This window comes from Dryobates pubescens, chromosome 1, assembly GCF_014839835.1.
Source record: "Dryobates pubescens isolate bDryPub1 chromosome 1, bDryPub1.pri, whole genome shotgun sequence".
In the NCBI taxonomy this organism is placed as follows: domain Eukaryota; kingdom Metazoa; phylum Chordata; class Aves; order Piciformes; family Picidae; genus Dryobates; species Dryobates pubescens.
This window is the reverse complement of record NC_071612.1, coordinates 33,038,145-33,065,742: the sequence shown is the minus strand read 5'-3', so window position 1 is coordinate 33,065,742 and position 27,598 is coordinate 33,038,145. Positions and strand designations below refer to the sequence as shown.

At 45.4% G+C, this 27,598-nt stretch overlaps 1 protein-coding gene across 1 annotated transcript in view; it reads right to left on the bottom strand.

Moving 5' to 3' along the window:
* CORIN (corin, serine peptidase) overlaps positions 1-27,598 on the bottom strand; it is a 124,134-nt gene that overhangs the window by 61,391 nt on the left and 35,145 nt on the right. Inside the window, exon 4 of the mRNA XM_054163615.1 lies at positions 18,273-18,483. Within this exon, the coding sequence (XP_054019590.1) occupies positions 18,273-18,483 (211 nt within the window). The remainder of the gene's footprint in view (positions 1-18,272; positions 18,484-27,598) is intronic.

Below are 27,598 nucleotides of genomic sequence, written 5' to 3'. Positions count from 1 at the left end.
ATACTCCTGCCAGGATGTGGAAAGGGCACTGCTGAGACATGGAATAACAAACAGAGAAATGCAATAAGCATCCTGAGGTGTGTTATTAGGGCTGTGGTGGTCAAGAGAGGTTCTCTTCCCCCTCTGCTCTGTCCTGGTGAGGCTGCATCTGGAATATTGTGTCCAGTTCTGGGCCCCTCAGTTCAGGAAGGACCTCAGGGAACTGCTCAAAAGAGTCCAGCACAGAGCCACAGAGCTGCTGAAGGCAGTGGAACATCTCCCTTGTGAGGACAGGCTGAGGGAGCTCTTTATCTTGGAGAAGAGGAGTCCCAGGGCTGACTTCATTCATGTTGATAAAGGGCAGTGTCAGGAGGACAGAGCCAGGCTCTGTTCAGGGATGCCCAGTGACAGGACAAGGGGCAGAGGAAGTGCCACAAGAACATAAAGAAAAACTTTTCAGCTGTAAGGGTAACAGAGCCCTGGAGCAGGCTGCCCTGAGAGGTTGTTGAGTCTCCTTCTCTGGAGGCATTCAAAAGCTGCCTGGATGTGTTCCTGTGTGGCCTACTCTATGTGATTGTGCTCTGGCAGGGGGAGATGGACTGGATGATCTTTCGAGGTCCCTTCCAATCCCTGAATTCTGTGATTCTTTTAAGCAGTGCTACCAAATTCCATCAACTTTACATCTACCATGAAACAGTGGTCTGAACATGTTCTCCAGAGAGGTTGTAGCACCTCCATCCTTAAAATACTCAAAACTCAGGTGGGAATGGCCCTGAGTAATCTCATACATCTTATAAGCTCAGCCTGACCTGAGCAAGGGGGTGGATTAGAAGAATAGTCTCAAGCTGTACCAGGGGAGGTTTAGGCTGGATGTTAGGAAGAAGTTCTTCATAGAAAGAGAGATTGGCCATTGGAATGTGCTGCCCAGGGAGGTGGTGGAATCACTATCACTGGAGGTGTTTAGGAGGAGACTGGATAGGGTGCTTGGTGCGTGGTTTAGTTGATTAGATGGTGATGGGTTGGACTCAATGATCTCAAAGGTATCTTCCAACCTGGTCTATTCTATATTCTATTCACTATTCTATTCTATTCTATTCTCTATTCTATTCTATTTTATTCTATTCTATTCTAACTCCAGAGGTCTGTTCCTTATCTGCACGATTCTGTGGTTTCCATTTGCTTGTCCTGCTCAGCCTGGTACTTACCCTACAGCCTCCAGCAGGGTGACAATGACTTGTCCCAGGACAGAGACAAAGGTTAGTATGTCTTCACCAACCGAACTCTCAGTTTTTAACTGCAGATGCTTTAAAAGTTATTTGTTAGTATGTCAGGCACTAAAAGAGGCAAAAGATGAGTTTAGAAGTCTATGAATTCTTGGGAGAATATTCTTGGGAGGATCCTTTCAGCCCTGTTCAATCCAAATCCCTTTTGGTTATTAACTTGTGCACAAGAGAGTGTACTCACATATACCAGAGGACTTTTGCTGTGGTGAAAGAAAATGTTCCCTCATCTCTGTGTTTGTGGGTTTGAGTCCAGGTGCACAAGAGAAGAGGAGGCTCAGGGGAGACCTTATTGCTCTCTACAACAACCTGAAGGGAGGTTGTAGCCAGGTGGGGGTTGGTCTCTTCTCCCAGGCAACCAGCACCAGAACAAGAGGACACAGTCTCAAGCTGCACCAGGGGAGGGTTAGGCTGGAGGTGAGGAAAAAGTTCTTCCCAGAAAGAGAGATTGGCCATTGGAATGTGCTGCCCAGGGAGGTGGTGGAGTCACCATCCCTGGAGGTGTTCAAAAAAGAATTGGATGTGACACTTGAAGCCATGGCTCAGTTGTCATGAGGTGTTAGGTAATAGGTTGGATTTGATGATCTCTGAGGTCTTTTCCAGCTGTTCCTATGAAGTCTGCACTGCTTGTGAAACTGCAAGGTTTTACTGGCAGCTGCTGTCCTACAACTATTGCCATGTATTAAACTAAATGCATTTTGTTTTGTCAAAACAAAGTATGGTTTTGATATATTAAATTGCCAAACAAGCAGCAACAAAGAACCACGAAGGCTTTGTAACTTGTTGTAAACAACTGTTTCAATTACTTAAATGATCAGTATTTATTCATGAGGAATAATCCATTGCATGTGTTGGAGAATGCCCTGTGATCCCTAGTTAACATACCAACTTAGAAACCAGCAACCACAGCTTATAATAGATAACACACACAATCAATCATCATGACAACAGGGCTGGGGGGGTGGGGGTAGTAATCAATCAGTCAAATATGAATTCATGAAACAGCCAATCCTCCCCATTTTCTTTTCTTCCTCCTTCTCTCTTAAGTCCTCCAGGCAGCATTGTGAAATATGTACTCAAAGGCACATTCCCATGGCCAGACTTTTCTCCTCCACAGTGTTCCTCTGCTTGATAACCTTTGAACTGTAGTCTACCCATAATTTACACACACACACACACACCCAATACACAGACTTTGAAAGAGGATCATGTTCTCTATGTGATTTGGAAAAGTTTTTGTGGTCAACACAGCGTCACAGTACCACAGTACATTAGAAGTTGGAAGGGACCTACATGGATCGTCCAGTCCAACCCCACTGCCAGAGCAGGATCCCCGAGGGTAGTCTGCACAGGAATGCATCCAGGAGGGTTTGGAAAGTCTCCAGATAAGATGACTCCACAACCTCTCTGGGCAGCCTGCTCCAGGGTTCTGGCACACTCACTGTAGAAAAGTTTCTCCTCATGTTGAGGTGAAACCTTCTATGTTCAAGCTTGTACCTGTTGTTCCTTGTCTTAGTACTGTGCACCACTGAAAAGAGCTTGGCCCCCTCCACTTGACCCCCACCCCTCAGATATTGATACACATTGATCAGATCCCCTCTCAGCCTTCTCTTCTCCAGACTAAATAGCCTCAGGGCTCTCAGTCTCTCTTCACAGGGGAGATGCTCAAGTCCCCTGATCACTCGAATACATTCAACTGATAGGGTGAAATACTGCATGCAAGTTTGATGTTGCCTGCTGTGACAAATGCTGGCTTCACACTCACTGGACCACAGAGATCATTGTGGCCAGTGTAGGATGCAATAATTTCTTTAGCAATCCCTTCCTTCTGCACATTGACTTATTTACAGGTTACACATACCTGTAACTGTGAACAGCCTCTCTTTGTGAGCAGGGAGAGGACAGTTCTTTCAAGTGAGGGGAAAAAGTACTCTCTCCAGTATCTAACTTCCCTGTCCTACTTGCCCTGCATTTTGTCCCTGGTTTGTCCTTCTCCTACACTGCATCTGCCATCTACTGGCACATTGCTGTAAGAGTCTGGCATCAGAGAATTTCAGGCCCTTTTAGGTGAGAGCCTGTACCTAGCTCCAGTGCTACCCCTAGCTCTTGGGCCAGTGACACCCCCACTAGCAGAGCCATGACAGGAATCTACTCGAGAGAGTCCAATAGAGGGCTGCAAGGATGATCAATGGGCTGTTGCACTGTGCTATGAGGAGAGGCTGAAAGACCTGAGGCTGTTTAGCCTGGAGAGGAGAAGACTGAGAGGGGATGTAATAAATGCCTATAAATATCTGAGGGCTGGGGGTCAGGAAGGAGGGGACAGGCTCTGCTCACTTACTTCCTGGGATAGGACAAGGGGCAATGGATGTAAGCTGCAGCACAGGAGGTTGCACCTCAACACAAGGGGGAACTTCTTTACTGTAAGGGTCACAGAGCACTGGAACAGGCTGCCCAGAGAGGTTGTGGAGTCTCCTTCTCTGGAGACTTTCAAGACCTGTCTGAATGTGTTCCTGTGTGACTTGTGCTGGATTCTATGGTCCTTCTCTGGCAGGGGGGTTGGATGTGGATGATCTTTGGAGGTCCCTTCCAAGCCCTAACATCCTGAGTTCCTGTGACACTGACAGAGAAGGTTTCAGAGATTCTGTCATTTTTCAGAGATGTCAAAACTTGGAGATGAACTTCTGTAGCTATAGCCCTAGACACATAAACTTTATAAACAGAAGTTTCCCTAAAGTAAATACATTTTCCCTTCCACTTCCCTTATCCTAGCTTCTAAGAGCCACAATAAAGAACTTACTTCTTAACAGAAGAACCTCCCTGCTAAATCTCAAGCTGCTCTGCTTGCATATTTGGAGATAGTAGGAACTCTGGGTGATTACAGCAATGCTTTTTCATAAGCAACTCATTTTTCCTTTGCTGTTCTCACCCAGGACAAATATTCAGCATTAAAACAATTCAAATGTCATTTGGGTTTTTTCTCCCCTTAAAATTATACACACCTGGAGAAAGGGCCCTCTAAGGAAACATGTGCATCACCTTAGACACAGGCTTGTTGGCCAATGCCTCATCATTACAGATACTTTCTGCAGTGCTCCATGCAAAACCAGACTTTATATTTGTGACATTTAACAGAAACTCAGAATTGTCAAGGTTGGAAGGGATCTCAAGGATCATCCAGTTCCAAGCCCCCTGCCATGGGCAGGGACACCTCACACTACAGCAGGTTGCCCAGGGCCACATCCAGCCTGGCCTTAAAATGTCCAGGGCTGAGGCTTCAACCACCTCCCTGGGCATCCTGTGCCAGTGTCTCGCCACCCTCATGGGGAACAACTTCTTCCTAACATCCAATCTGAATCTCCCTTCCTCTAGCTTGGATCCTTTCCCTCTACTCCTATTACTACCTGACACCCTCAAAAGTCCCTGACCACCTTTCTTGTAGCCCCCTTCAGATACTAGAAAGCCACAGAGCCTTCTCCAAACTGAACAACTCCAGCTCCCTCAGCCTGTCCTCACAGAAGAAGAGCTCCAGCCCTCTGATTATCCTCATGGCCCTTTTCTGGACACATTTTGCCCCAGCTTGGGACCAAGCAGTAACAGCTCCTAAGGTAATGAGTATGGCAAGCTGACTTCAGGGTTTATGTTCTGAGGAGCAATGTGAAGAGTAAGCTCATTAGCAATTCCCACCCACTCCCCACCTTATCATAGAAACACAGAATCAATAAGGTTGGAAAAGACCTCAGAGATCATCAAGTCCATCCTGTCACCCAACACCTCATGACTACTAAACCATGGCTCCAAGTGCCACATCCAATCCTTTTGTGAACACCTTCCTGGATGGTGACTCCACCACCTCCCTGGGCAGCACGTTCCAATGGCCAATCTCTCTTTCTGGGAAGAATTTCTTCCTAACATACAGCCTAAACCTCCCTGGGCACAATTTGTGACTGTGTCCTCTTGTTCTGGGGCTGGTTGACTGGGAGAAGAGACCAACCCCTACCTGGCTACAACCTCCCTTCAGGTAGTTGCAGAGAGCAAGAAGGTCTCCTCTGAGCCTCCCCTTCTCCAGGCTAAGCAACCCCAGCTCCCTCAGCCTCTCCTCACAGGGCTGTGCTCCAGACCCCTCCCCAGCTTTGTTGCCCTTCTCTGGACACCTTCCAGCATCTCAACATCTTTCCTAAACTGAGGGGCGCAGAACTGGACACAGGACTCAAGGTGTGCATTTCACCTTGAATGTGTTCATTTATCATTTTGAGGGGAGAATGCAGCTGAAAATGAGTGTTGTGCAGGAACCACTTAGGTAAATGTTTCTCATGGCATGTTGAATATCTGACATTAGTAACACTTTACTCCTGAAAGAATCAGACCACGAATTGACTATTATTATAACTACTGGTGAAATCACAGCTACTGGAAGGCATATTAACTGGTACAAAGGGATCATAGGATGTTAGGGGTTGGAAGGGACCTCTGGAGACCGAGTCCAATCCCCCTGCCAGAGCAGGACCATAGAATCCAGCGCAGGTCACACAGGAATGCATCCAGATGGGTCTTGAAAGTCTCCAGAGAAGGAGACTCCACAGCCTCTCTGGGCAGCCTGTTCCAGTGTTCTGTGACTCTCTCAGTGAAGATGTTCCTCCTCATGTTGAGGTGGAACCTCCTGTACTGTAGTTTCTATCCATTGCTCCTTGTCCTATGCCAGGACAGAGCCTGTCCCTTCCTTCCTGACACTCAGCCCTCAGATATTTATAGACATTTATTAGATCCCCACTCAGTCTTTTCTTCTCCAGGCCAAACAGCCCCAGGTCTCTCAGCCTCTCCTCACAGAGCACTACTGCTCCAGTCCCTTGATAGAGTCCAATAGAGGGCTACAGGGATGATCAAGTCCATCTTGAACTGGGGAACCCCAAACTGGATGCCATATAGGCACAATGAAAGAAATAAAGCATTCATTTGTTCTGCTGCCCTGGTCAAAAGCAACACTCATGCCCTGTGATCCCCAAAGGTTTTTTTTTCCTGCTAAACAGTAACAATTAGAACAACATCCTCTTTAGAATGCTTTAAAGCCACAGTGAAAGACACAGAACTGTGTAGAAGTGCCAGACTGAGAACACTATATGTATGGGCAAGCAGTCACAACTTCATCTCTTCCTTTTGGAGCACAAGCCCTGCGAGGAGAGGCTGAGGGAGCTGGGGGTGCTTAGCCTGGAGAAGAGGAGGCTCAGGGGAGACCTTCTTGCTGTCTCCAACTCCTGAAGGGAGGTTATAGCCAGGTGGGGGTTGGTCTCTTCTCCTAGGCAACCAGCACTAGAACAAGAGGACACAGTCTCAAGCTGTGCCAGGGGAGGTTTAGGCTGGATGTTAGGAAGAAGTTCTTCATAGAGGGAGTGACTGTCCATTGGAATGGGATGCCCAGGGAGGTGGTGGAGTCACCATCATTGGAGGAGTTTAGGAGGAGACTTGATAGGGTGCTTGATGCCATGGTTTAATTGATTAGATGGAGTTGGGTGATGGGTTGGACACGATGATCTCGAAGGTCTCTTCCAACCTGGTCTGGTCTATTCTATTCTATTCTATTCTATTCTATTCTATTCTATTCTATCTTCCTCTTTAGAATGCTTTAAAGCCACAGTGAAAGATGCAGAACTGTGTAGAAGAGTCAGACAGAGAACACTACCTGCATGGGCAAGCAGTCACAACTCCATCTCTTCCTAATGCTTGCGTTCACTCTTGACAGGATTTGGCTAGACATGTTTTTCATCAGCTGGCTCTCTGAGGCCATGTGGTTCAAGTCACAATTGTGTTCACATGAACCACAACCAGACTTACAGACTGAAAGCTGGATTATAACTCAATTAAGAATTCAAAGACAGATTTTACACTTGTGTGCTCTCTTGAACATAATCAGTCTGTTGCATTCCCAAGGGCTTAAAGCCAGAAAAAAACCCTCAAGCCAAGGGTGATTTCAAAGAGTCTAAATATAAAGCGCTTCATCCACTGAACACCATCTCACCTTTATTCATGATCAAGTTGAAATTTATAGTATTTTCATTCAAGGCTGATGAATGGAATAGATGGATCTCCCTGACAGACAACTAATGCCAAAACTCCACCTGGAATAGTCTCTTTGAGTCACTGCTAACTTGCTTGGTCTAAAGAGGCACCCTCAAAAATAAAGCATATTAAAAGGGTGAAGCAACTCCTACAGGGTGTGAAAAGCCAGGCTGCAAACTCAAGAAACAACTGGGAGCCACTTTATAACTATCTGAAAGCAGCCTCCACCTCATGTGCTTGGATCACAGAATCAGAGAATGTTAGGGGCTGAAAGGGGCCCCTGGAGATCATCTCATTGAAGCAGAAGTAGGCTGCAGTTAGACATTAAAGTGGGAGACTGACCAGGAGAGATCTCAAATGTGTGGGATTGAGCAGGATGTTTTCATTTCACAGTATCACAGTACATTAGAGGTTGGAAGGGATCCAGTCCAACCCCCCTGCCAAAGCAGGATCACCTAGGGCAGGTCACACAGGAAATCATCCAGAAGGGTTTTGAAAGTCTCCAGAGGAGACTCCACAGCCTCTCTGGGCAGCCTGTTCCAGTGCTCCATCATCCTCACCATAAAGAAGTGTGTCCTCATGTTGAGGTGGAACAGCAAGAAAAACTCAGGATGGAGTAATGAGAAGGACATAAAAAGACAGGGAAGCAGAAAATTGTCCCATCTTCTTCCTCAGGGGACTAGCAAGTGATAGTCACCAGTGTGGTAGCTTAACTTCTTTAATTGGGCAGCAGTAACTCCAATGAAACCATCCCAGAGAGGATTAGCATAGGGATTCCTAAATGCCCATCCAGAAAGGCTTCTCAGTACTTCAGAAATTACTCTGAAACCTCACCAGTGTGTAAAAGTTTTGTAGAAGCTGTAGAATGGCAGAGTTTTCCACAGAGCTATAATCTGACATCTCCACACAGGTACAGTACAAAAAGGTAGCACAGTAACCATGTCACAGACTACTAGAGATCCAGGCAGCTGCTGTTTGGCCTGGGCAGATTTACAGAACCATAGAATTGTTAGGGTTGGAAGGGACCTCAAGGATCAGCCAGTTCCAATCCTCCTGCCATGGGCAGGGACACCTCACACTACAGCAGGTTGCTCAAAGCCACATCCAGCCTGGCTGCAAAAACCTCCAGGGATGAGGCTTCCACCACCTCCCTGGGCAACCTGTGCCAGTCTCTCACCACCCTCATGGGGAACAACTTCTTCCTGACATCCACAGTATCACTAAGGTTGGAAGAGACCTCAAAGATCATGGAGTCCAACCTGTCACCACAGACGTCATGACTAGACCATGGCACCAAGTACCACATCCAATCCCCTCCTGAACACCTCCAGGGATGGTGACTCCACCACCTCCCTGGGCAGCAATCACAGCACATTAGAGGTTCCTATCTGAATCTACCCATTTCTAGTTTTGTTCCATTCCCCCCAGTCCTATCACTACCTGATACTCTAAAAAGTCCCTCCCCAGCTGACATTTAGCTGGTTTTGTTACCAAGATCAGGTAGATTAAAACAAGACTGAAAAATGCCAGTGGAAGGTTGCCTATCCAAACTCATTCATACATTATTCATACTCAATTAAACCCATTATGGGCTTTGCATAATAGACATGGAGCTAAAGATATGCTGATAGCTCCTCATTCAAAGTCTTGAAATAAAAGCTCTCGTTAACTATGTAAACAAGACCTAGGTGGCTCAGTCAGCTTTTTCTCCTAAACACTTCAAAAGCCTCAACTGACTTCAAAAAAGAAGAAGAAGATGAAGAGGCTTTTATGTCTTGCTATCTTTTAAGGTCTAAAGGTGCACTGTGATAAAATAAAACAAAAAAAAAAATCACTGAAAGGAGGAATCATGGAAACATAGAATTTCATCAAGAGGGTTGCAAAGCATTGGAACAGGCTGCCCAGGGAAGCAGCTGAGTCACCATCCCTTGAGGTATTTAAAAGATGTGCAGCTATGGTCATGGTTTAGTGGTGGGCTTGGCAGTGGTAGGTTTATGGTTGGCCCTGATTGTCATAAAGATCTTTTCCAAACTAGAACCATAGAATCATAGAATCAACCAGGTTGGAAAAGACTTAATACCTAACACCTCCTGACAGCTAAGCCACAGCTTCAAGTGCCACATCCAATTCTTTTTTGAACACCTCCAGTGATGGTGACTCCACCACCTCCCTGGGCAGCACATTCCAATGGACAATCTCTCTGGGAAGAATTTCTTCCTAACATCCATCTCAAAATTCCCCTGGTGCAGCTTGAGACTGTGTCATCTTGTTGTGTCACAGGCTGCCTGGGAGGAGGGACCAACCCCCACCTGGCTACAACCTCCCGTCAGGTAGTTGTAGAGAGCAATAAGGTCTCCCCTGAGCCTCCTCTTCTCCAGGCTAAGCAACCCCAGCTCCCTCAGCCTCTCCTCACAGGGCTGTGCTCCAGACCCCTCCCCAGCTTTGTTGCCCTTCTCTGGACACGTTCCAGCAACTCAGCATCTTTCCTAAACTGTGGAGCCCAGAACAGGAGAAACAAAGAACATGGATGAGCTTAAAAGTGCAGTTCACACGAACAGGAAAAGATTAATAACCACATCCCTGATCTCACTCATGGTTTACACAAGATATGAGAGACAGAGAATCCTTATTCTATGAAGTCTGATTTTTTTTGCATAGTCTAAAAGCACCAGAATGGATTTATTTTTTTTAATCCCTCTCTGCCCCAAATTTGTTTTAAATTATTGTTGTCTTATGAAAAAAACCAACAAAACAGCACCACATCACAGATCTGTCTGGATTTGGTTTTTTGGACCAAATATTCCATCCTAGGTTTATGTTCATAAGTGAGACATTTTCTTCCTTTTTATTATAAAGTACAGAAAATAGAGGAAGATGAAGAATAAGGGGGGGGGGGAAGGAAGAGTCAGAAAATTGAGTTTCCCACTCTGAGTGATAATAGAGCAGCTCTTCAAAGGATATTTGACTGCATACAGAACTGTTCATAGCCTCTTAGACATTTTCTCCTATTAACCTTATTTTCAGTAGCTCATTTCCTCTGTCCTCAACATACCATGAAGCTACTGTTGTACATATCACAGGTATCACAGCACCACTAAAATACTTGCTTACACAGATCCATTAAGCTGACAAACTCCTTTGTAAGAAAGAAACTGAAAATCAAAGAACACAGTTTCAGGAAGGACAGGGACCTTATGGAGAGGGTCCAGAGGAGGGCCATGAAAATGATCAGGGGGTTGCAGCACCTCTGCTGCAAGGACAGGCTGAGGGAACTGGGGGTGTTCAGCCTGGAGAAGAGGAGGCTCCACGAAGACTTAATAGCAGCCTGCCAGTACCTGAAGGGTACTGGAGAGAGTCTGTTTACAAAGGCCTGCAGTGACAAGACAAGGGGCAATGGCTTCAAACTAGACATGAGGATGGTGGAACACTTGAACAGGTTGCCCAGGGAGGTGGCTGAGGTTCTAGCCCTGGAAATATTCAAGGTGTGGCTGGACAGGGCTCTGGGCAGCCTGAGCTAGTGGAGGATGTCCCTGCTGACTGCAGAGGGGGTTGGACTGGATGACCTTTGGAGGTCCCTTCCAGCCCAGACCATTCTATGAATTTCTCATTCAGCCTTGGCTTCCCTAGCTCTTAATGTGACATTATCCCTTCCTCTTCTTGTTCTTTACTTGTTCTGTTTAAGCTGGGCTATAACCTTACAGAGGCTGGAGGTTCCCTCTCAGTGCATCTTTATACAGTATCCAGCATAAAAAGCCAAGACCTCAGATAAACTCTTTGATCCCTAACTAAAGCCAAACCACAACTTTACTTTCATGGGGAAAAAAGCACAGTGAGTAAACAGATACAGAAACTAAAGGTGCATATAATAATTTTAATTTCTATTGTCCTAATACTCTTTTCTAGGCAGAGCTTAAACTGAATTTGACCTCCAAAGATTAGAGACTCTGGGGATCTATCAATGAAAAGCATTTCCTTAGCTTTCTGGAATACAGATGTACACAGAGGATTAGGTGAAGTGCTTGAGCTATTAGTTTCTGCTTTAGGAGACAGCACGACAGCAAAGAGCTATTAGGAGGATTTGCAACCTTCACATTTATTTCCAGCACAAAAAGTCTGAAATAAGCCATGGCCCCAGGTCTTCAGGATCTGCTACAGTTTGCCTCTTTTAACAAGACTTGTGATGAAACCTGAGTATTCACAGGGTGAAGAAATATGGTAAGTGACCAGAGAAGCAACAAAGCTGGGGAGGGGTCTGGAGCACAGCCCTGTGAAGAGAGGCTGAGGGAGCTGGGGTTGCTTAGCCTGGAGAAGAGGAGGCTCAGGAGAGACCTTCTTGCTGTCTCCAACTCCCTGAAGGGAGGTTGTAGCCAGGTGGGGGTTGGTCTCTTCTCCCAGGCAACCAGCACCAGAACAAGAGCACAAAGTGTCAGGATGTGCCAGGGGAAGTTTAGGCTGGATGTTAGGAAGAAGTTCTTCCCAGAAGGAGAGATTGTCCATTGGAATCTGCTGCCCAGGGAAGTAGTGGAGTCACCATCACTGGGGGTGTTTAGGAAGAGCCTGGATGAGGCACTTGGTGCCATGGTTTAGTTGATTAGATGGTGTTGGGTGATAGGTTGGACTCGATCACAAAGGTCTTTTCCAACCTTATTAATTCTGTATTCTGTATTCAATGAGGCCATTGCATAATACTGTTTTAGGCTGACCCACTATGAACTTCTCTATGGATTTGGACTCCTTATATTTTACATTAAATTTGGCTTTAAAATATGCTTATCTCTCTCTCCTTTTTTTTCCCCAGATTTTTAACTTTTTCTTCATTTTTTTGTATAATGCAATAGGTGAAATCTGTAGAACTTGTGCAATCCAGTGCAAGTGAGTAGCTACAGAGCAAAATCATCACGCTGCAGTAATTGACCTCTGGCTCACTCTTAGTGTCTCCCAATGGTAAAGCAGAATTCACTAGCTTAAGCCATTAACCATGACAAACAGCTCTGCAAGCAGATCTTTCTTACAACAAATAAAGTATTAGTGCTGCCCTTGGCAGTAGAATAGAAAAGAATTAACCAGGTTGAAAAAGACCTTTGAGATCGAGTCCAACCTATCACCCAACACCATCTGATAAACTAAACCATGGCACCAAGTGCCTCATCCAGTCTCTTCTTAAACACCTCCAGTGATGATGACTCCACCTCCTCCCTGGGCAGCACATTCCAATGGAGGACAGAATCAGGGCATGATGAAAGCAGCTGGGAAGCCTTTTGGAGTAAATAGGTTGCAGACTAGTACTAGCTAAAAGGATAAAGTTACTACCTTGGAGGTTCTAGAAGTCAAATAGCAAAAACTCCAATTGCAACTTCAACCTTCCCTGATCCATTCTCACACAAATTTTAGTTGTACTTTCAAACTTTACCTTTAACTGGGAAGTAGCATTTTAAAGGTGCTTTTAAAAGAGCAGGTCTAGCTGACTGCACAATTATTTGCTGGAGCTCACTGCAGCCTTTTTAGATCAATGTGTTTTTACTGCCACACATTATGGAATAAAATAGAAGCAGAGGATGGTTTTGGTTGGAAAAGACAAAAGACCTTTAAGATCATCAAGTCCAGCCATCATCTAACTCTACTAAGTTTGGTGCTAAACTACATGCCTTAGCACCACATCTCTGCATCTTCCAAACACAGCCAGGTGTGGAGATTGAACCACCTCCCTGGGTAGCCTGTCCCATTGTTTGCTAACCTTTTCAGTGAAGAAATTTCTTCTAATATCCCATCTAAACCTCCTCTGGTGCAACCTGAGGCCATTTCCTCTTACCTTATCACTTGTTGCTAGGAGAAGAGACCAACACCCACCTCGCTACAACCTCCTTTCAGGTAGCTGTAATGATGGATAAGGTCCCCACTCACTCTCCTTTTCTAATTTCACTGCAGTAAGATACAGGGGAACAATTTTTAAGAGGAATTGTATTGTTGTAGCTTTCAGAAACCGCAGTACCTAACTACACTGTGCATTACACAAACACCAGGCACCAGGAGATGTTAAGGGCTGCCCTGCTGGAAAGCACCTCCACAGAGAAAGACCTTGTGTCCTAGTGGACAGCAAGTTCTCCATGGGACAGCAGTGTGCCCTTGTGGCCAAGAGAGCCAATAGGATCCTGGGGTGCATCAAGAAAAGTGTGGCCAGCAGGGCTAAGGAGGTTCTTCTCCCCCTTTGCTCTGCCCTGCTGAGACCACACCTGCAATCCTGTGTCCAGTTTTGGGCTCCCCAGTTCAAGAGAGACAGAGACCTGCTGGAGAGAGTCCAAGGGAGAGCCACAAGGATGATTAGGGGACTTGAGCATCTCCCCTATGGAGAGAGACTGAGAGCCCTGAGGCTGTTGAGTCTGGAGAGGGCTCAGAGGGCATCTGATCAATGTCTATCAATATCTGAGGGCTGGGTGTCAAGTCGAGGGGGCCAAGCTCTTTTCAGTGGTGCACAGCAATAAGAGAAGGAACAACAGGGACAAACTTGAACATAGAAGATTTCAGCTCAACATGAGGAGAAACTTCTTTACAGTGAGGGTGGCAGAGCCCTGGAGCAGGCTGCCCAGAGAGGTTGTGGAGTCTCCTTCTCTGGAGACTTTTCAAACCTACTTGGATGCATTCCTGTGCCGACTACCCTGGGGGATCCTGCTCTGGCAGGGGGGGTTGGACTCGATCTCTGTAGGTCTCCTCCAACCCGTAATGTGATACTTGAAGATGTTTTCTGCCTGGCAACTCAATCTCCTTCCAGTGCTAATGAACACAGTGTTTATAAACACATTAAAGACAGATAAATGTGAAACAGACAGAAGTGTAAATATCAGAGCAAAGCTCTGTAATGAGAGCAGCCTGGAAGCCAGAGATCAGTGTGTGTGACTTTCCTCCTTGTTGCTTCTTGTAATGTACTGCTACAATTACTGCTCCCACGGCTGCAGCTGCCAACCCAGACTCTCTCCACAATACCCAAGAATAGACATCTGAGCATCACATGAGTTTCATTTCTCCTCTACTGTGTAAGCAGCATTTGACAAATTATGCTTTACATAAATTTGAAACAATTGCTCCACAAAAAAACCCAAAGCAGTATCAATAGATGGGAAATTATGATGAGAGATGCACTGGCAATTTAGAATGAAACAGCTGTAATTGGCTGGAGGAAGTAGTGACAATGTCACTGACAACTGGTCCCCATGTATGTTTTGTGATACTAAGTTTAAAACAACCATAGTCCCACAAGGGCTCTGGCACATGGACATAGCCTTGTTCCTTATCATCAGAGTCTTTCCATGCTGGCTCCTGTGCTCCTCCTTCAGCATGTTTCTACTTAGAATCATAGAATTGTTTGGGTTGGAAGGGACCTCAAGGATCATCCAGTTCCAACCCCACTGCCATGGGCTGGGACACCTCACACTACAGCAGGTTGCTCACAACCACATCCAGCCTGGCTGCAAAAACCTCCAGGCATGAGGCTCCCACCACCTCCCTGGGCAACCTGTGCCAGTGTCTCACCACCCTCATGGGGAAGACCTTCCTAACATCCAAGCTGAATCTACCCATCTCTATTATTGTTCCATTCTTTTCAGTCTTATCACTCCCTGACACCCTCAAAGGTCCCTCCCCAGCTTTCTTGTAGAGCCCTTCTGATACCGGAAGGCCACAATTAGGTCTCCTCAGAGCCTTCTCTTCTCCAGACTGAACAGCCCCAACTCCCTCAGTCTGTCCTCATAGCAGAGCATCTCCAGCCCTCTGCTCATCCTCGTGACCCTTCTCTGGACACCTTCCAGCACCTCCAGATCCTTCCTGTAATAGAGGCTCCAGAACTGGACACAGTGCTCCAGGTGGGGTCTCACCAGAGCGGAGCAGAGGGGGAGAATCGCTTCCCTGGCCCTGCTGGCTATGCTTCTCTTGCTGCAGCCCAGGATGTGATTGGCTTTCTGGGCTGCAAGTGCACACTGGTGGCATAGCCCTGTTCCTCATCATCAGAATCGTTCCACACTGGCTCTTCTGCTTCTCGTTCAGTATGTTTCTATTTCTCAGAAAGATTCCCCTCTTCCACAGACCTAAACCAGGACTGGCTTTTCCATTTTACAACCTTGCCCCATTATACCAAGAGCTTTTCATAGCAGCAAAGAGCTTTCTTCAAACCTCACTGAGTTATCTGAGGAAGAGAAGCTCAGCTCCTTAAAATCATTATGCTTGGCTTTGAGATACTTCTGTTTGCCTGCAGTAACTGGGTGACACAAGAAAAACAGGAATCAGAAAAACCACCTAGTTACCTACAGGGAAAAAAACAAACCAAACCAAACCAAACCAAACCAAACCAAACCAAAACAAAACAAAACAAAACAAAACAAAACAAAACTAACAAGTATTCTCTTTAAAGAAAAAAAGCAGAAGCTAAACTAGGACACATCCAGTTTAGAAAACTAGATTTGACAAACCACCACTTTGCCAATCCATCCCTTATAGTTCTTGCTATGATTGCCACCCAGCCTACACTATCAGTGTCATTCATGACACACTCTAGAGACACTTCAAATGAAGCAAAGGCTGGAAGTGAGGAGAAAGTTTTTCCCAGCAAGAGTGATTGGCCATTGGAATATGCTGCCCAGGGAGGTGGTGGAGTCACCGTCCCTGGAGGTGTTCAAAAAAGGCTTGGATGTGGCACTTGGAGCCATGGTTTAGTTGTCAGGAGGTGTTAGGTATTAGGTAATAGGTTGGGCTTCATGATCTCTGAGGTCTTTTCCAGCCTGGTTGATTCTATGATTCTAAAGTAACTCTGCATCATTTGCACTCTCCCACTGGGCTTTCTTCCCAATTAGTCAGGGGCAAGAACAGCTACAACAACGAAAGAAATTATTTGAAACTAAGAGTAGAGGGAGGCATTGTGACCTCCAGAACAGAAACCACGAGGTGCAAATCCAGTCCTAGCTTTGACATTAAAAAGTAATGGCAGAAGGTTGGGAAAGTCACAGAATCACAGAACATTAGAGGTTGGAAGGGAGCTCCAGAGATCACTGAATCCAACTCCCCTGCCAAAGCAATAATAAATACATAAACAAATAAAACCACACAAAGAAAGACCCTGACACTCAATTTTCAAAGTGTTTTGGTTGCCACCCAGAAAAACAACGATTTGCATGTGTCAAACATTAAACTTCTATTCTTTTTGATTTAGCAAGCCAGCTGTCATAACTTAAGCCCTGCAAGAAAGATATCTTCAGGAATGAAATGGAAAAGGAAAGGGTAAAAACCAGATGTAATTTCAGTGCTGCAGAATGGGGGAGGTGGTGGGGAAATGTACTAGAGGTGTTTAAAAAGAGCCTGGATGAGGCACTTGGTGCCATGGTTTAGTTGATTAGATGGTGTTGGGTGATAGGTTGGACTCAGTCTCGAAGGTCTTTTCCAACCTGGTTAATTCTATTCTATTCTATTTATTTTTTTTTTTCCCCTATTTGTGCCATGGTTTGATTTTAACATTGTTTGTCAGTGACCTTTTTTCGAGTCAAACTCCATGCAAAACACCCCAACCACCTGTATGCATGTGATACTTCTGCCATGTGATGACATAGATGCAGGAAACCACACATGCTTCTTCAGCTTCCAAAACACTTCATGACACTCTGATTATATCCATGATAACCTAATACTACACAATATCTTAAAATATTAACTTCTCTGAAGGAAATGACTGGGAAAAAAAATAAATACACGAAGTTTAATTTAACTACCAACCACCACACTTCATGCCAATATTATCCACACCCAATGCATTTACCTGGTGTAAGGGGTCCCTGCCCATGGCAGGGGGATTGGAACTAGATGATCCTTGAGGTCCCTTCCAACCCTGGGAATTCTATGATGCTAGGATTCATTTCTGTTGCTACAAAGCATTCTATTTTGCCACATGCAGGTGGGAGAAATGAGGTACAAGAATTAGGGAGACCCCTTTTGAAAGAAAATAAAGCCTGACTGCACTAATAGGATCATAGGATGTTAGGTGTCAGAAGGGACATTCAAAGACCATCAAGTCCAACAGCCCTCCCAGAGCAGGACCATAAAATCTAGCACAGGTCCTAATATCAGTTTTATTCCATACAGTGGCAACATCATATTTTCTTTTACCAAAATAACATTTCCCCTAAAAGAATTCTATTGCAGTTAGCTTATCATGGCAGAAATGTTGTGAACAGCTTTGGGAGACAATAAGAGGGTCATAGGCTTTAGTTTGGATCTTCCCTTATCTGGTTAACCAGAGAGTATTTTACCACAAGTGGCTTTAGAATCATGTAACATACACAGTGCTGCCCCAGGTCATCACCCACTCCTGTAAATCACAAGTGCATACATGATTGTATGTAATCATACAATCAGATAATTGCTAGAATTGGAAGGGACCTCAAGGATCATCCAGTTCCAACCCCCCTGCCGTGGGCATGGACACCTCACACTACAGCAGGTTGCTCACAGCCACATCCAGCCTGGCTGCAAAACCTCCAGGGGTGAGGCTTCCACCACCTCCAAGGGCAACCTGTGCCAGTCTCTCACCACCCTCATGGGGAAGAACTTCCTAACGTCATTACCTTTTACAGAATACAGAATTAACCAGGTTGGAAGAGACCTTTGAGATCATCAAGTCCAACCTATCACCCAACACCATCTGATCAAGTAAACAATGGCACCAAATTCCTCATCCAGTCCCCTCTTAAACACCTCCACTGATGGTGACTCCACCACCTCCCTGGGCAGTACATTCCAATGTTGGTGAGACACTGGAACAGATTGCCCAGGGAGGTGGTGGAAGCCTCACCCCTGAAGGTTTTCATAACCATAACCATATTGAAAAGTCCTTCAGAGGCTAGAGAGTCCCAGGGGGGTGGGCAGTTCAACCCCTCACACTAGATCAGGTTGCTCAGAGTCACTGTCTGATTTTTCATGCCCAAATACCTGTCATCACCATCACTGATGCATTCAGGAAGAGCAAGGCTACAGCCAAACAGCATGATGTGTTGATAGCAGCTGAGACGATTGAGATAACTGAAGAACTTCAGGAACTTTTCCATCTCGATGCTTTTGACAATGGAAAGCATCGAAGTGAGGGTGGTGTAGTTATAGGGCAGCATTTGGCACTGGCTGTTGGTGATAGTTATGCAGGCACCTGTGGAATCAAAACAGTGGGTTTAGAACAAACAGTAGCACCTCTGAAGGGCTGGCTCACATCATACATTGAACTGAATAGTCAGGACAGAATACAGAGGCAATGCCTGTACCTCACGGATAAGATGGTGCAGAAGGAGAGGGCACAGTCTCAAGCTGTGCCAGGGGAGGTTTAGGCTGGATGGTAGAAAGAAACTCTTCCCAGAAAGAGAGATTTGCCATTGGAATGTGCTGCCCAGGGAGGTGGTGGAGCCACCATCACTGGAGGTGTTTAAGAAGAGAGTGGATGGGGCACTTGGTGTCATGGTTTAGTTGATTAGATGGTGTTGGGTGATAGCTTGGACTTGGTGATCTCGAAGGTCTTTTCCAACCTGGTTAATTCTGTATTCTGTATTCCATAATGTTAGCACAATACTGTCAAATAGACATATCTAAGAAAGAAAGTGATCTGGACAAGCTTGGTTGCTTGGTTTGGCAATGCCTGTACATCACAGCTAAGATGACAGCCCATAAGGTTAGCACGATACTGTCAAAAAAATCACAGAATCAACCAGGTTGGAAGAGACCTCAGAGATCATCAAGTCCAACTGATCACTGAACCCTACCTAATCAACCAGACCATGGCACCAAGTGCCTCAACCAGGCTTTTCTTAAACACCTCCAGGTATGTCAACCCTACCACCTCCCTGGGCAGCACATTCCAATGGACAATCTCTCTTTCTGGGAAGAATTTCTTCCTAACATCCTATCTGAATCTCCCCTGGCACAGCTTGAGGCTTTGTGCTCTTGTTCTGGGGCTGGCTGCCTGGGAAAAGAGACCAACCCCCTCCTGGCTACAACCTCCCTTCAGGTAGTTGTAGACATCAAGAAGGTCTCCCCCTGAGCCTCCTCTTCTCCAGGCTAAGCAACCCCAGCTCCCTCAGCCTCTCCTCACAGGGCTGTGCTCCAGACCCCTCCCCAGCTTTGTTGCCCTTCTCTGGACACCTTCCAGCAACTCAACATCTTTCTTGAATTGAGGGGCCCAAAAGACTGCTATTAGGTCTCCCCAGAGCAAAGAACCTTAAGAACTGAGTCTGCTCACAGCAGGAGATGCTATCCTATTGCAGAATGTGTCCTCACTGCCCAGCATCACATAGCACTTTGAAAGGTTTAGGAATGTTCAAATAGCACCATAGGAGTCAGTTCCTTGCTGATGAGAAATGAAATAACATTTTCATGTAGGGGGAGGTAAAATAAAGGATGAATAGGTTTTAAGCAACTCCTTATTCGGAGCACATCCATTTCCTACCTTGCACTACAAAAACAGCTCTGGGATGTTTCCTCCTGGCATCAGCCATTTAAAATGTAAAGCAATTAGATGATGCCTGCAGCTGAAGCTGACATGAACTGGCCTAGATCCTAGCTAGGGTATATTTTTACTAGGATTGCTGTAGCAGATCTGCAAAACAAGCGTCTGTCTCTGGTATGCAAAGCGTAACTGAGTGCTTGAAGAGGAAAGTATGCAGCCTGATTTTCATAGCCCAGGTCAAGTTTGCTGGTATTTCAATTTAGAAATATACATCATCTTTTCAATCAGAGCAATTTTTACAGCACATCTTTAAATAGCTTATGGAAAATGAAACTGTGCTCAATTGCAGTAGCAATCACCACCCACTTCAGTACAGGCTGGAGAGGTGTGCCCAAGCCAACCTCATAAAGTCCAACAAGACCAAGTGCAAGGTCAGGTCAATCCCAAACAGTGACATAGGCTGGGCAGGGACTGGCTTGAGAGCAGCCCTGAAGAAAAGGACTTGGGGGTGCTGGTGGATGAGAAGCTCAACGGGAGCCAGCAGTGAGCACTTGCAGCCCAGAAAGCCAACCAGAGCCTGGGCTACAGCAAGAGAAGCAGAGCCAGCAGGTCAAGGGAGGTGATTCTCCCACTCTACACCACTCTGGTGAGACCCCACCTGGAGCACTGTGTCCAGTTCTGGAACCCCTATTACAGGAAGGATCTGGAGGTGCTGGAAGGTGTCCAGAGAAGGGCCATGAGGATGAGCAGAGGGCTGGAGCTGCTCTTCTGTGAGGACAGACTGAGGGAGTTGGGGCTGTTCAGTCTGCAGAAGAGAAGGCTCCCAGGAGACCTTATTGTGGCCTTCCAGTATCTGAAGGGGGCTCCAAGAAAGCTGGGGAGGGACTTGTTAGGGTGTCAGGGAGTGATAGGACTGGGGGGAATGGAACAAAACTAGAAATGGTTAGATTGAGATTGGATGTTAGGAAGAAGTTCTTCCCCATGAGGGTGGTGAGACACTGGCACAGGTTGCCCAGGGAGGTGGTGGCAGCCTCATGCCTGGAGGTTTTTGCAGCCAGGCTGGATGTGGCTGTGAGCAACCTGCTGTAGTGTGAGGTGTCCCAGCCCATGGCAGGGGGTTTGGAACTGGATGATCCTTGAGGTCCTTTCCAGGCCTGACAATTCTATGATTACAGAACTCAGCTTAGTAACACTCTCAGTACTAAGTCTGAACATTTGCAGTCCCTAAATTCACTGGTAAGGCATCAGTAAACCCAAAGGGAAATGGTAACATTTAGTTGGCTCTTTCACAGCAAAAACTCATGGCATAAAATTTCATCTTTGAGCCTAATACATCTCAAAAATCTCTAGGAATCTCATTTAAAAGTGCTAAACCAAACCAAACTCATCCACTCTGACTTAGAAACCCTTCTAGCTTGCCTACAGCAACAGTTTTCAGGCTTCTTGGTATGGGAATGACCTTCAGCAAATCATACTTTTATCAATATCCTTTTAATCAATGTTCTCTTTAATCAATATTCTCCTCACCTTAAAAGGATCTTGTGACTGTTTGATGTCACATCCTCACATGTGAGACATATGAAGCTGTAGAGTGCCTTTTTTACCTCCCCTGTCCTGTTACTATCAAATACTCAACTCAAAGGAGCATGGCAGCATTGATCTAGCACCCGGCCTTCTCAGCAAAACATTCCAAAACGCATTAAGATCTTGAAAAATCTTAATATCCCTTTTCATTTACTATGACATCTTGGTAGAGTTTTCATTTCTGTTCAAACAGCAGATGGGCAGATTCTCTTGGCCTCGCACCAGCTCTGAATGTCTTCTCATGTGTAGTCCACTGGGGAGCAACCGAGATTTCATTTCATATGTCTTCCCCACAACTCAGGAAAATACAGAATACAGAATTAACCTGGTTGGAAAAGACCTTCAAACTCTTCAAGTCCAACTTATCACCCAATGCCATCTAATCTAGTCTATTCAATTGCTGCACTGTCCTTTTAAATCTTTGCTTTGGCTAGCCCAGATCCCACTTATCCATGTCAGAACTGGATAGTTTTGTATGTGCTTCTCACTGCAGGAAGGTGCCTGTGACAGAGAAGATAAACCTCATGACAACCAAGCAGACTTTAAATAGAAACACTGGACCCAGAGTCATGTGGAAATATTTCAGTGAAGTTGGTAGAAGGGGAAACTGTAGGTCATCTTTCTGTATGGAAGGCTAGGCTGAAGCAAGAAACAGACAGGGAGAGACAAACGGAATTATGTCTTTTGGATAGTTCCTACTGCAGTATAAAATCCTAATCATAGAATCAAGGAATCAGAATTGTTAGGGTTGGAAGGTACCTCAAAGATCATCCAGTTCCAAGGCCCCTGCCATGGGCAGAGACACCTCACACTACAGCAGGTTGCTCATAGCCACATCCAGCCTGGCCTCGAACACCTCCAGGGAGGAGGCTTTCACCACCTCCCTGGGCAACCTGTGCCAGTCTCTCACCACCCTCGTGGGGAAGAACTTCTTCCTAACATCCAATCTCAATCTACCCATTTCTATCTTTTTTTCCATTCCCCCCAGTCCTATCACTCCCTGACACCCTCAAAATTCCCTCCCCAGCTTTCTTGGAGCCTCCTTCAGATACTGGAAAGCCACAATTAGCTCTACTCAGAGCCTTCTCTTCTCCACACTGAGCAGTCCCAAGTCCTGAAGTCTGTCCTCATAGCAGAGCATCTCCAGCCCTCTTCTCATCCTCGTGGCCCATCTCTGGACACCTTCCAGCACCTCCAGATCCTTCTATAAGAGCTAGTCTATGGTTTATTACAGTTTGGCATTCAAAGCATTTTGCTTTGAGTCACCTGAAGTGTTTTGAAAACAAAATTTTAGCTAACTAACTAACTAAATGTCCATACAGCACTCAGGAAGTGAAGGAAAAGACAATGGGAATACTACATGCTGTGTTGTAAAAGTGCAATACTATAAACAACTGTCAACAGAAACCTCTCCATTTCTGACAGTCTCTCTTGTCAGGACCAAAACGGCCTTGAGGAGCTGACAAATGTTTGTCTCAAGAATGCTACCACAGTCAATAGGTTTTTTTGGTGAACGCTGCATCTGTAGCCAATGCCAAAGGAAAAAGTATGCACAAACAGCAGCATTTCCAGTACCAAAATGCAGAAAGGATAGAAGACAATGCAAAAAGAAAGTTGTCTTCAATCTGTGACCTAATGTGCCTCCGTGTCCCACTACACTGTTTGCAAGAATATAAATTGGAGGAAGGCATAAGACAGACAGAAAACCAAAGCTGTGGAAGAACACAGCTTTAACAAAACAATCCTAAGTCTCCAATTCTTTCCAAGTCTGATCAGCATCTCTGCACCATTTGGGCTGTGTCCTTCAGTACGCAGTGCTCAGTTCTCTGTTGACTATTGTGCAGCTGTTTGTATCAGGACAGACTTTGAATCACAGTTTGAAATCAATAAAGAAACTTCACAGAGTTTGGCCATGCTGCTCACATTATACCAGTCAAACTAAGTCATCATTTTCTTCCTATTCTCAGGTTGGATCTGGTTCACTTGGCTTTGGTTTTAAATCAGCCAGTTCCATTTCTTTTCTATTTTTTTTTCACCTTAATTTTTCTGCTTCTCCTTAATATTTCCCCTTCAGGACTCCTGAAAACACTTGCCTTTCAGACATCTGTCCTGAATTTGCCATTGTAAATAGTGAGACAAAGAATGCATTTCATTTCTTCAACAATTTCAAGCCCTTCAGTGTCTGAGTGATTCTTGCCATCTGTTGGGAACCCCTGCTGTCTCCTCCCCAGAATCCCTCTTAGTCTGGATGCAATGGAAATTGCTCTTTATATGACTTAACCTCCCTCGCAATTACATTTCCCTTCATTCCCCATCTTTACCTTCCTTTTCTTTTCTGCAGCACAATGTCATCTTCTATTCTATAATTTCCATCATCTTCTACTGTCAGTACAACTCTTACCTTCAGGTAGAGTTTGGATGTCCCTGTTTATATCCTTTCTCCCCTGCTCAAGACATCCCACAGAATCACAGGGGCTGGAAGTGACCTTGAAAGATCATTTAGTCCAACCTCCCTGCCAGAGCAGGGTCACCAATCATTACTTACACTGAGTGCATATTGCCTTTCAATAATGAGTGTAATTTACCCTTCAGCACATCCCACCTTGCTTCCTACCTTGTGTGTCTTTGTTGTTTTCTTCTAGCTGGGTTTCATCTTGCACTTAAAGGCTGATAGTTTAGATTAAAAATGGAATGGAATGGAATGGAATGGAATGGAATGGAATGGAATGGAATGGAATGGAATGGAATGGAATGGAATGGAATAGACCAGGTTGGAAAAGACCTCAGAGATCATCAAGTCCAACCTGTCACCCAAGACCATCTGATCAACTAAACCATGGCACCAAGTGCCTCATCCAGGCTCTTCCTAAACACTTCCAGTGATGGTGACTCCACCACCTCCTTGGGCAGCACATTCCAATGGCCAACCTCTTTTTCTGGGAAGAACTTCTTCCTAACATTCAGCCTGAACTCTTTTTTTGGAAACTCTTTACACAAGAGTTTTAAAAATATTGAAGAAGGTGCAAGCTTGTGACGGTTTAGGGGTTAGGTGCCTTTAAGAAATCACAAAGTTGAAGATCTCCAGAGGCTAGAGAGGTCCAGGAGGTGGACTGGGAAGTGTATTTCATTCCTACAAGTCCTGCATCCCCATAAAACTTGCTGCAGAATCAATTCTCTTTCCTTTTCCCCCCTCCCTCTCTCCTTCAGGGAGGACACACAGGCTGTTATCTCTTTGTGGGGGAGGCCTGGTGTTGGCCTTGGCAATGCTGCCAGTTAGGCATGGAGCTGCCAAGATGAATTTTAGCTGTGTCACAATGGTGTGGTATGGAGGACAGAGGCGCATGGGGCAAGGGGGCATGGGGGTCATGAAAGCCAGGGTTGGTTGGCCTGGTTTAAGGGAGGTTTGTGCAAAGCTTTGTCTTAATAAGCTTCTGTGTTAAACCCAGAGTATGGCATGTGTGTATTTTGTATGCTTTGTACTGTTTTATGTACTTATGAACAGCATTTCATAGAATCATAGAACCAATAAGGTTGGAAAAGATCATCAAGTCCAACCTGTCACTTAAACGTCCCCATCCTATCCAATCCCTTGTGTGAGCATTTTTCTTTTGCCCCTTTTGGAAGAGGTAAAAGAGCATCTGTCTCACTCCAGACTAAGACAGAGCTATGTTTAAACTTTGAGAGCAAGTTGGAAGTTTGATAAGATGTTCTTTAGATTGGATCCACCCTCCAGTATCTGAAGGGGGCCTGCAAGAAAGTTGGGGGGTGGGACTTTCTAGAAGGCTTGCAGTGATAGGATGAGAGGCAATGGATTGAAGCTGGAAGAGGGGAGATTAACACCAGAGATTAGAAAGAAATTCTTTACAGCGAGGGCGGTGAGACACTGGAGCTGGTTGCCCAGGGAGGTGGTGGATGCCCCCTCCCTGGAACTGTTGAAGGCCAGGTTGGATGAGGACTTGAGCAACTTGGGCTAGTGGGAGGTGTCCCTGCCCGTGGCAGGGGAGTTGGAACTGGATAATCTCTGAGGTCCCTTCAAACCCAAAAGATTTTATGATCCCATAATTCAGACACAAATGATTTGTGCCTATTTTAAACTTCACAGCAACTGGGTGGGGCGAGGTTTTCTTTTGCATTGTTTTCTTAGGCCTAAAGAGCCATCACACTTTTATGTCATTTATCCCTCTGCTCCAAGATTTCCTGCCCCCCCCCCCCCCTTCATGGAATGCTGGAGCACTTAGAACACAAACCCTGCAGATGCATTTGAAAACTGTGCATGTTAACAAAAACATCACTAATAAAAAGTGTTCTTCACTTTATTTGCCTGTGTCTTTTGAAGCACTACAATTTCTGTGAGTCTATCTTCAATTTAGGAAGGACACTGAGACACTTGAACATGTCCAGAGAAGGGCAACAAGGCTGGGGAGGGGTCTGGAGCACAGCCCTGTGAGGAGAGGCTGAGGGAGCTGGGGTTGCTTAGCCTGGAGAAGAGGAGGTTCAGGGGAGACCTTATTGCTCTCAACAACTACCTGAGAAGAGGTTGTAGACAGGTGGGGGTTGGTCTCTTCTCCCAGGCAACCAGCACTAGAACAAAAAGACACAGTCTCAAGCTGTGCCAGGGGAAGTTTAGGCTGGAGGTGAGGAGAAAGTTCTTCACAGAGAGAGTTGTTAGCCATTACAATGTGCTGCCCAGGGAGGTGGTGGAGTCACCATCCCTGGAGGTGTTCAAAATAGGACTGGATGTGGCACTTGTAGCCATGGCTTAGTTAGTCATGAGGTGCTAGGTAATAGGTTGGACTGGATGATCTCTGAGGTATTTTCCAACCTTGTTGATTCTATGATTCTAAGATTTAACCTCTTTCACTGGATAGCCAAAATTAGCCATCCATTCCTGAGAGGCACTGAATATTCACACTACACCAAATCTAGATGAAAACTTAATGTAATTAGAGGTGCATTACGCTAATAGGCACTAATTATCTGCCTCAAATCCCAAGCAACAAGTTACCCCAAGCAACATTTCCCAGTGTCTTACAAATAAAACCAACTGAAGCATTCCTTTATTATATATTCACTTGTTCAAAAATCAGCATGAAAAGCCTTAGTTTTAAAAGGCAAAGACTTACAGAGGAGTAAATTATTCTCCAGCTAGCTTTCTCTAACCTGATGCCAACCACTAGCACACAGGTTGCTCACCAAAAGAAGACAGCAGATGAGTGCCCAGTTGGTAAGTTGTTCAGTTTGTTGCTGCCTGCCACTTTTATCTGCCCTCTATTAAAGAAATGCTAAAACTACAGGGAGCTACTCTATTGCAATCAAGTAAGAGGGGCAAATTCTGCCCCGTCTTGGGTAGGGAGTCAGAGGTTACAGGTTTGGGAAGAGGAATAGGAATAGGAATAGAATAGAATAGGTTGGAAAAGACCTCAGAGATCATTGGGTCCAAGTTATCACCCAAGACCACCTAATCAACTAAACCATGTCACCAAGTGCCTCATCCAGGCTCTTCCTAAACACCTCCAGTGATGGTGACTCCACCACCTCCCTGGGCAGCACATTCCAATGGCCAATCTCTCTTTCTGTGAAGAACTTCTTCCTAACATCCAATCTGAATCTACCCATTTCTAGTTCTGTTCCATTCCCCCTAGTCCTATCACTCCCTGACACCCTAACAAGTCCCTCCCCAGCTTTCTTGTAGCCCTCTTCAGATACTGAAAGGCCTCAATAAGGTCTCCACTCAGCCTTCTCTTCTCCACATTGCCATCATAACACTGGAAAAACAAAAAAGCTTGCTATGGAGATGTCTGTAAATGAAGCAGCTCCCAAATTCCTCATGGCAAGGAAGGTGCCATGAAAGAAATTAAAGCACCAGTGAATGAAGAACAGCTGAAGGCTATTTACTCCTCTCTGGTTGCCGTTCGGATTCTCTACAACTGCACATATTCCTTTTGTATCTGTTGAGGTACATCTGCACCAAATCAAAACAGTATTTCAAACTTCCACTCCAATCTGCCATCTGACAAGGAACATTGTGTCCATAATACAATGTCATCTGCCTTTGATTAGCTCAAAACTGCTGGTAGAAGAGCTGACAAAATTCACTTCTGAAACTGTGTTAAATGAGCAAAGACTTGTAAGATATCTGGATGGGAGTAATTTTAAGAGTGATTCTGTGCAAAAAGAACCCCAACATAACAACAAGCCATGAAGCTGAAGTCAAGAAGCAGCTTATTTTGTAAGGATCTCATGG